The sequence below is a fragment of the Carettochelys insculpta genome, chromosome 1 (assembly GCF_033958435.1).
Source record: "Carettochelys insculpta isolate YL-2023 chromosome 1, ASM3395843v1, whole genome shotgun sequence".
NCBI classification, from domain to species: domain Eukaryota; kingdom Metazoa; phylum Chordata; order Testudines; family Carettochelyidae; genus Carettochelys; species Carettochelys insculpta.
The window spans coordinates 122,383,470-122,393,977 of NC_134137.1; the positions used below are offsets into that span (position 1 = coordinate 122,383,470).

Genomic DNA, 10,508 nt, shown 5'->3' on the forward strand with positions numbered 1-10,508 from the left:
ATCACTGTTCGAAAAAGGGGTGTCCAAGGGAGAGTGAGCATGCGGAAAATAGGTGCAGTCTGGGGAATAAATGAACAGTGTGAGAGGTGTGTAGATGGGGTAAGAGTGCAGGGACACAGAGGAGATGAGTTAAGTCTAGGAGGGGCAGGCAGGGCAGGGTGTGGAAGTGCTGGGTGTTGAAGACGGGACACAGCAGAGGGCTGGAGGTGCAGGAGTCCTCGGGGGGGCAGCAAAGCAGAGGGCTGGACTGTGGGGTGCCTCGAGGATGGGGAAGCTGAGGGCTGAGGGTAAAGAGCAGGAGGGAGCAGCAGAGAAGAGGCTGTGGGGATGGGAGCCCGCAGCCGGGACAGCAAAGGGCTGGGGGCAAAGGCACCCCGAGGAGGGGGCAGCAGAGCAGAGGCTGGGGGTGTGGGGAGCCCTGAGGCGCGGGCAGGCCGTGAGCGCCCCGCGCAGCGGCAGGGCTGAGGGCAGGGGCCGAGCCCCAGGCGGCGCTGCAGCGCCGAGGCACAGGCGCGGACCCACCTTTCCCAGCAGGGCGCTCCGGCTGGCGGCGGCCGCGCTGGGGGAGCCGGTGGCCGCCGCGGGCTGATAGACTGGCGACGCCGCCGAGTCGCTTCCTCCGCTGCTGCCGGGCAGGGCGGTTGCCGCCGCAGCTGCGCTGCCCTGCGCTGGGGGGCTGCCGCTGCCGGCCCGGGGCCGCTGGCGGATGCCGTCCAGGAGGCGGACCAGCAGGATGTTGGCGGGCAGCTCGTCCACCCCGCAGCCCACCAGGATGCGGCACTCGGGGCAGCGCAGCTCGTGGCGGGAGCTGACGATGCTCTCGAGGCAGCGGCGGCAGAAGGTGTGCTGGCAGGGCAGCGCCTTGGCCGTGGTGTCCAGCCGCTCCAGGCACACGGAGCACTCCAGCAAGTCCAGCAGGGACGACTCGTCCATCGCCGCCGCCGCCGCGCCGCCTCCCCGCCGCGCCTCCGCTCCCCGCTTGGCCGCGGCTGCCTCGAGCGCGCCCCGCCGGGACGCCCCTAGGAGCATCTAGAGCGGCAGCGGCCGCCGCGGCACATGGCGGCCCCGGCTTCCCGCGAGCGGCCTGTCAGCAGGAGCCATCAGGGCGGCGGCGGCGGGGAGCGCTGGCGGCAGCGCGTGAATCACCGCCTCCGGCAGCAGGGGGTGCAGCTCCTCCCGGGCGCCGGGCCCTCCGAGAGCGGGGGCGCGGCCGAGCTCAGGCAGCCGGGCTGCCGCTGCCCTGCGCGCCCAGCCCCCTGTCGGCGCAGCTCGGTCGTCCCGCGGGTGGATCCAGGGGAGAGAGCAGTCCCGGCAGCATGGAGCCGGAGGAGGGCACCTGTTTTCCGCGCCCTCCTCCCCGTCGCCTGTGCGCGATCAGCAGCTGGGCTGGGGCCTGACGCATCCAGGGAGCCGGCTTAGCGCCCCCGAGCCTCGCTGGCAGGCCTGGGGCAGGCCAGGAGCGCAGAGGCAAGAGGCCGAGCAGATCCCCCCGCTCTCCCCAGGGATGACTTCAGCACTGACCGCTGCTGCTCCTCGCCACGCGGCCCCTCCTCTGCTCCCCGCGGCTGGCTGTAACCCGATCGCCGCAGGACTCTCGCTCTGCCCCCAGCCTTGCAGAGCGGGGCCGCCCCCTCTTCGCGAGAGAAGGAAGAGCGGCGCGCGGAGGTGCGGCGCGGGGCAGATCCCCCCGGGGAAGAGGAGAATTAACGGGACGGGGCGAGACCGCTTTGCACAGGCAGCTCGGGGGGGCATGCTCCGGGCTCCTTCCCCGACCAAGCGGCTCACAGCCGCCCCCCTCCCCTCCAGTGCCCCAGCACGGACACGCTCCCCAGGAACCCGCTCAGCTCCTCGGCCGGAAACGTACACCGCCTCCTGTCGCTCCCGCTGGCTTTAGTTTTCTGCCCACGCCCTGCGATTAGCGCTGCTCGCTTGGCCGAGCCGAGGTCACCAGCAGGCCCAGGGACCCCACCTTCCTGTCGCTGAGAAAGGATGGCCAGAGATCAACAGCCCGGGGGTGTTGCTGCCTAGAAGGAGGCAGGCTGGAGGGGGCAAGCAAACTGACAGCGTGGCTAGCCACATGCTATTAATGCTCCCTCCGCAGGGAATGTGGTCCAGACTTCCCAGCAGACCATCCAGCAGCAACTCACACGTTACAGAACCTTCCCCCCTCGCTTCCCGGCTTCGAGCCCGGGTCAGTCATTCAGGAAACTCTTCAGTTCGGCCCAGATCCAAAGGCCGCCGCTAATATGTGCTGTAAAAGGGAGCCCATAAATCCAAGCTTCATCTTTACCTACTGCTGCAAAACCTCCCTTCCTGCTTCTCCTCCCATTTCAGGAGGGAAGCATTGCTGTCTCCTATCTGACCCCAGCCCCAGGACACCGTCAGAACAACGGAAATACGCACCCGGAGCAACCGGAGATGCTGGAGAAGTTTGCAGAAGTTTGTTCAAACTGTGCATGACAAATATATTGCTGGAAGTAGGTTTCCCCTTAGTGGACAGTCTCGGACATAGCACCTATTGTTGTGGTGCTAGAAAGGTATGGGTGGGGGGGTGGTTCCTTGGATAAATTGAAAATCTAATTTAATATTTACTAAAATGTAATACTAATGAAATCCCTCAGCTAGACAGATTGCAGAACTACTGCCGTTTGTCATTGGGCCACTGCCGGTGTGATTCAGTAGTTCTTTGTTTAGGACACCGTCTGGGAGATGGAGGATTCCAAGGCCAGTGCCCCTTCTCCAAACTCCCCTTTCTTAGTTAGCCAGAGTCCAAGAACTTTTACGGATGAGACTAAGGGAGTCCCACAACATCATATCTATAGCCCAGTGGTTAGAGCATCTCTTGAAAGAGGAGAGACCCCTGTTGAAATTACCTCCACCCTTCTGGCAGAGAGGGGCACTGAAGCAGGGTTTCCCACATCCCAGGTGAGTCTTCTAAGGGTATGTCTACACTATTCAGCTTTTTGCAGCAAGGCTGTGTCAACACAGCCCCATCCCTAAAAGTGTGTGTGTGAACATTGTTGTCACTTTTGCCCACAAAATACTTCCCACCCCAGCAAGGAGGGGTTCACTTTGATAGCATCAGAATGCTCTTGCTAACAAAGCAGCATTCACGCTTCCGCTTGCCCTGGCAAAACTTTGTTGTTTCTGGCAGGGGTGTTGAGCACTCATGAATGACAAAAATATTGTTGATCAAGTGCAAGGGTAGACATACCCTAATAATTGGGCTATATGTTATAAAATGGGCTCTGGGTTCTCAATGAGACTCAATCTAATAGAACAAAAAGCAGTCAAGTAGCTAAACTATTTTGCTAGTCTTTAAAGTGCTACTTGACTGCTTTTTGTTTTGATAGTGTATAGACTAGCACGGCTTCCTCTCTGTTACTATTCAATCTAATAGGTAGCCTCTGAGCTCACCTACCAGATCAGGCCTCTTGTGACATGGTGACTAAATGCCTGTCTGGTTTGTGAATGGCTCAAAGGCTTGGGCAGGAGATAGATGTCCAGATGACTAGAGTGAGGCAACAATACTTACAGACAAAGGCAGAAACATAGGCCCCTAGGAACATATTATTCTGAAAAATACAGGTAGCAAGTGAGTTCAGGTACCTGCACAGCTTGGCTGGAGTTTTGTGCACCCATGGTGCAGCCAAAACTTGGATTTACAGTAAAGGCATTAGTGTCTCTGCTAATAATTCCTGAGGTACAATTTCCTTCTCAGCAGGCAAGACTTCTGTACTAACCCAGTAAATCATATACTGCTAGTGGTCACTGCTTTGTCTCTTACACTTCAAATAAAAAGGAATATGTTGTATGCTGCACTTTGTTGCTCACAACCAGATGAAAATCATAAAAATCTACAAATAGTGAGGAACATCTGTTCCCCTATTAGTTCCCCTCTCACATAAACTGACCTTCATGGATTCCGAAGCTTGTATTCCTGCTACTCAGGCCATGGGGAAGAGCAGCAGATAGCCCTTCTCTACATCTTCTGTCTGAAGTGCCAGATGGTACTGAACAAATAGAAGTCATGTGACACCTTATAGACTAACAGATATTTTGGAACATAAGCTTTCATGGGCAAAGACCCTCTTCATCAGATGCATCTGGTGAAGCAGGTCTTTGCCCACGAAAGCTTATGCTCCAAATATCTGTTAGTCTATAAGGTGCCACAGGATTTCTTGCTGTTTCCAAAGATACTAACACGTCTACCTCTCTGATACTTGAACAAATAGAGCAATGCATGAAAAGCATCCTGCAACTGGAAGTACAAGGTGGCAGGCTTCTGCTCAAGACAAGTGCTCAGTCACACACAGAGCCCCCAGCAGGGACAAAAGAATGAAGCGCTGATTGAATTTCAACATATCTAATCATCAGCCTTGCAGGGTGCTTTAACTGCACTGGCCTCTGGACAAGCTGGCTGCAGCTCCAGACCTGTTACCACCCCTGTGGTTAAGGCAGCCACAGCCACCGAAAAGAATTAACAGAGCACTGGGAACCGTTAGGAAAGGTTAATAATAAAGGATAATAAGACAGATATCATACATTTACACAGTAGCACAATGATATTATGCCTACCTTTTGAATTCTTCATGCAGTTCTGGTTAACCCACCTGGCAAAAGATATAGTAGAATTTGAAAAAGTAGAGCAACAAAATGATTACAGTTACAGAACTGCAGCCATACAAATAGAGATTTAAAAGACTGGGACCTTTCAGTTTAGAAAATAGATGACCAATGAGGGATATGATAGAGGTCTATACAATCGGGAAGGGTGTAGAGCTAGTGAGCCGGGAAGTATTATTTACCCTTTCTCATAACACAAGAACCAGGAGTAAGCCAATGTAATTAACAGACAGCAGCCTGACCTGGGCTTATTAGGCAGCTGTGCAGCTGCAAAAATTGGAAGGGAATTTAGGATACAACCTTATGCTTGGGGTGTCCCTACACCTCTTTCAGAGGCTGGGATTAAATGGTAGGGGATGGCTCACACAATTGTCATCCTGTTCTGTGTATTCCCTCTGAAGCGTCTGATGCAAGCCACTTTTGGAAGACAGAATACTGATCTAGATAGACCTCTGCTCTAACCTAGTATTCTTAGCACTAAAATCCCTTCATCCTTCTAGCTACATGCTGGGTGCAACACAGCAACTGTTTAACAGGGAAGGTGTGGAAAATGTTCAAAATGTGCCACTCTGCTTTTTCAATTCGTGTAAAATGCACCTCTTTTTATTAACCCTGTTAATTGCTTAATTAGTTTTCAAATATTTACTTAACACCTGGAGGTTGAAGGCAGATGTTGTGGCAGCTGAGAATGGGAATTAATCATAAGTAAACACAATTTTTTGGTAGTGTAAAAATTACTGTATCTCCCTATTTCTTTCTTCAGTGTATTTTCCTCAATCTTTTGTGTGCTCAATATTTTTTCTATTTTTAAAACGACTTTTACTTTTATTTCTCTCTAACTTCATTATATTCTTGAAGTCTCTGTTGCTCATACACCTCCCTTCATCCCCAATGTTTTCTTACTCTTACACATCTCTGTGATCCTTCCGGCCTGATCCAGGGCAGTACCTAAAACAAGGGTTGAACTTTCAACATGTCCGCATTCCCTAAATCGTTCGTGCTTAAAATGTGTTTTGCTATGAAGGTCTTCTCTTCTAAATTCATAGACCTCCACTTTCTCTAATTTCTCACTGTCACTGTTTTCCCTTTAATTCTCCCCTTTCTTGCATTTTCCTTGTCCTGGTTCTAGTTCCCAGCTCTCAGTTCACCCGAGTTCAGTTTTCTATTCCTCCTCCTCCTCTGTGCCTCTTCAATTCTGCCTCGAAGCTTCCATCTCTCACCAATCCTTGCTTCTCTCCTGTGATTTAAAAAATCTGTCCCCCCCTGCAAGGCCTCTTGGAGCTTTACAACAGCTCTTACTCCCATGTCCTATTATTGTAGCAATCAGCAGATTTAAAGAGAGTCCTCTCCTTCCAAAGTGATCCAAATGCCCCCAACCAGCTGGCATTTCCAATGCCCTGCACCAGTTTCTAGTGGCAGAAGACCCCAAACCCATGCTCAATATTGGGTTCCAGCCCAGGGACTCTGTTATGCAGCCAGTAACCGTACAGTCTTAACCCTTGCTCCTATTTCTCTCCTCAATGAGGTTTTAATTTTACATACTAGCAATCCTTCTCTCTTTTGATTTAGATGAGCCCATCTTTCCAGGTTCCCTCTTTTCCAAGAGATTCCCCAGTTACCAATAAATCCCTCCTCCGAACACTGAGATTGCAATTCTGCCATGACATCCTGGACTTTAATCCCTTACCTAAATTTGGCCTCAAGGAATTTTTTTCCGAAATTTTTGGCGGACATTGATACCTACAAATACTACAACCACCAGTTTCACTCCAGCCTTGCACAAAAGTTTATCTAAATGCCTCAAAGAGGTGCACAGATTTCACATTTGGCAGGCAATTCACCGTGTAGTTCTCTCAACCATCACAAACAACTATGTATATTTTTTCTAATAATCATATCCACCAATAGTGTTGATTTCTGCCTCCTAATGAAAGAGTCCCTTACCCAAGAGGGGGTATCTTGAAGAGGTCATGACATCCTCTGGAATATTAAATTTGAAATTACTTTGAGATTAAAGGTGTTTCATAAAGGCAAATACAGTAATCTCCCAGTGTGCGCAGTTCTGATTTGTGCTTAACTCGCATCAACATGAGATAGGTGGAAATTGAAAGTGCTCCAGCCCTTGGCTCCCCCATCTGGGAGAAGCAGGGGAGAAGCTGGTGTTGGTCAGTTTCCTGGCTTCTGCCAGCGGAGGGGATCCAGGAGCCAGACTGCCAGTTGGCCCCAGTTCCCTGCCACTCTCTGGAGCCAGGACACTGACCGGGACTGGTGCCCTCGTCAGTTTCCTGGCTCACCTGTGTTACATGGGAGATTTGATTTACACAGCAGTTGTGAGAATGCAACCCCTGCATAAGTCAGGGGTCTACTGTACTATTCTAAGGAAGATAAACAGAAGTTTTAGGATGCTTTGGTTTGCAGTTGTGTATAAAGAAGAACCATCAGTTCAATAGGACAGTACATGTAATGCATCAGGTATTCTAGTGTTTTGATTCTTAAAAAATGCTGATTCTGTTTTCATGGAACTTGTTTTTTATGATCCTTTTTTGATATTGAATTCAAAGTAGGAAAAACTGCTGGCTTTCACTTTGCACATTTGGAGATTTATTTATTTTTATACACACACATACACATATATTAGATATAGATATATAGATGGAGAGGGGAAATGAGCTTTTAGCTTTGCCCTCATCCATTTAATGATGCTATTAGAGCCAGCCAACTTGTTTCCAGTCTTTTGCTAACTGCCACTCAGATTGTGTATGATTAAACATAAATTACTCTCACATTTTGCCCTTGTTCTTGCTCTGCTTGTAAGGGCCAGTGACGAAGTAACTATTCTTATCAGTTTTACTACCCAGCAATGATTAATGAGTGAAAAATGTTTGCACAGCACTTCAAAAACCATGAAGTGCTATAAAAATGCAAAGCACTGTTACTATTTTTGAAATAATCAATGTAATTAAACATGCAGCATAGTCAACGGCTCATTAAAAAACTATTCTTATTCTTGCATTTCCTGTGTGTGGTTTCAGATAATCACTGGTCTGCACTTACATTATCTATCTTATTTACATTGAGATATAAATCAATTGCAAAGGGCAATTTTGCAACTGAATCGCATTAATATTTAGGACAATTCAGAACTAATCTGTCCACACACTTTCCCCTCTACTCATGTCATTGTAGTAGTTCAGGGATTCTCAAACTTCACTGCATCACACTCCCCTGCTGACAACAAAAATTGGTAATGACCTCAAGGTGGGGATCAAACTTAGCCTGCCCAAACCCTGCCCTTTGGATAGGGGAGCCAATGTCAAAGCCCAAAAACTACTACCCCAGGCAGGAAGGAAGGCAAAGCTGATGCCCTAGGGCAGGCGGGGGCAAGATAAACCAAAACCAAATGGGAAGAAGCGACTTTTGAAGTCCGGGGGTCCTCTCAAAAGGCCCCCGTCTACACCAGCAGCATGCGTTTCAAAAGCAGCACTTTCGAAAAGCACACGGCCACCATTATGCTAATGAGGCACTGCATATGCATAGCAGTGACTCATTAGCATCTGCTGAAGTGGCTCATTAGCATCCCCCTTTTGAAAGGGGGGTGCTAGTGTAGCCATGGCCAAGTGATCCGTCCCTTGTCACTCATTTCCAGCTTCTGAAAAACAGAGGCTAGGGACACCATTCCTACCTATCCTAGCTAATAGGCATTGATGGACCTAACCTCCATTAATTTATCTAATTCTTTTTTAACCTGTTAAAGTCCCGGTCTTCACAAAATCCTCTGGCAAGGAGTTCCAGAGGTGATTGCGGTCCATGAAGAAATACTTTCTTTTGTTTGTTTTAAACCTGCTACCTATTAATTTCATTTGGTGATCCCTATTTCTTCTGTTATGAGAAGGAATAAATAAATTCTCCACCCCACTCATGATTTTTTACTTATTTACTTTCTCCACCCCACTCAGGATTTTATAGAGCTCTGTCATATCCCCTTAGTCGCCTCTTTTCTAAGGTGAAGAGTCCTGGTCCTTCTAATATATCCTTATGTGGCAGCCATTCCAGATCTCTCATAATTTTTGTTGCCCTTTTCTGAATGTTTTTCAACGCCAAGATATCTTTTTTGAGGTGAGTTGACCACCTCTGTGCACAGTACTCAAGATGTGGGCATGCTGTGAGTTTATGTAGAGGTAATAAGATATTCTTTTGCAGTGCTTTTTTTGTGATAGTATGCACAAGTACACTGTATCGTCACCATTTTTCAGAGTGGGGCCAGGAGCGGGAGCCCCTGCTGGCCCCACAGGTCTCGGAGTCGGAGCCAGGAGTCTGCCATGGGGCTGGAAGGCAGAGCCCCCAGACCTCCTCCGGCAGCCCTAGCTAAAGGAACCCGGGGGAGGGAAGAGGTAAGGAGCTGTATTGGCTCATCTTTTTTTTACAAAAAAAAGCAGTGTACTATCTTATCCTCTATCCCTTTTTAAATGGTTCCGTACATTCTATTGCTTTTTTGACTGGTGCTGCACACTGAGTGGTTCTTGTCAGAAAGCTATGCACATTGACTCCAAGATCTCTATCTTGAGCGGTAATAGCTAATTTAGTCCCCAATGTTTTGTATATATTTGGGGTTATGTTTTCCAAAAATGCATTACTTTGCATCTATCAACATTAAAATTCATCTGCCCTTTTGTTGCTCAGTCACCTAATTTTGTGAGATCCTTTTGATGCTTTTTACAGTCTACTTTGGACTTCATCTTGAGGTGTGCATCATCTGCAAATTTTGCCACTTCACCCTTTCTCCAGATTGTTTGTGAATATGTTAAATAGAATAGGTCCCGTTATGTTCCCCCACCGCCTCGGGACACAACTAGTTACCACCTCCCTTCTGAAACCTGTCCATTTATTCCTGCCCTTTGTTTCATTTCTTTTAACCTGTTATCGATACATGAGAGGACCTTCTGGCTACGTCTTCACGAGAGGCTTTTTCTGGCAAAACAGGGCTTGTGTCAGGAAAAGCCATGGAGCCTCTATATGCAAAATGTGCTTTGTCAACAGTTTGTCGACAAAACCCAGTACATCCGTCAGCAGCGTTATACCTCTCCCTGTTCAGGTATAACACCTCTCTCAACAGTGTTCTGTCTACAAACCAGCTTTGTAGATGTTCCAGGGCCCTTTTGTCAACAGACAGGGCTTCTGGTTCACCAGGCTGCTCTCATTCAACACAGCGGATTGCTCTTTCCATCTGCTTGTATGTGTAGCCACAGTCTGTCAACAGAAGTTTTGCTGGGAAACCCTTCCAACAGTGATTTCTGTTGACAGGGGCTTATTGTTTAGATGTAGCCTCCATCTTATCTCATGACAGCATACTTTACTTAAGAGACTTTAGTGAGGGACTTTGTCAAAGGTTTCCTGGAAATCTAAGGATACTAGATCTACTGGATTCCTCCCTTGTCCCCATGCTGGTTGACTCCCCTCAACGAATTCTAATAGATTAGTGAGGCATGATTTCCCTTTACAGAAACCATGTTGACTTTTCCCCAACAAATTATATTCATTCATGTGTCTGACAATTCTGTTCTTAACTATATTTTCAACTAATTTGCCTGGTACTGATGTTCGACTTACCTGTAATTTCCAGGATCACCTCTAGAGTCCCTTTTAAAGATCTGCAACAGCTTTTTAGATCTTTTCTTAGGAAAAGAATGTGATAGCAAACAATCTTAATTTTAAAATATTGCTTGAAGGTCACATCAGGAAATTTTAGATTTTTTCCATGGTTAGTAGTTGCTAAGGTCTTTCTGATCAAAAGAGATGTGTAGTTTTACAGTAAATATTATATTATGCTCTCGTGTTTGGATCAGGATCAACAATGACTTTGATTCCCAAACATTTCAGAAATT

General features: G+C 48.3%; 1 protein-coding gene across 3 annotated transcripts in view; it reads right to left on the reverse strand.

Moving 5' to 3' along the window:
* The window catches only part of SH3RF3 (SH3 domain containing ring finger 3), a 456,298-nt gene extending 452,223 nt beyond the window's left edge, over positions 1–4,075 (reverse strand). For all 3 annotated transcript variants that reach the window (XM_074991008.1, XM_074990999.1, XM_074990989.1), the window contains exon 1: positions 523–4,075. In XM_074991008.1, the coding sequence (XP_074847109.1) occupies positions 523–1,029 (507 nt within the window). In that variant the 5' untranslated portion in view covers positions 1,030–4,075. The remainder of the gene's footprint in view (positions 1–522) is intronic.
* Between the last annotated feature and the right edge of the window lie 6,433 nt (positions 4,076–10,508).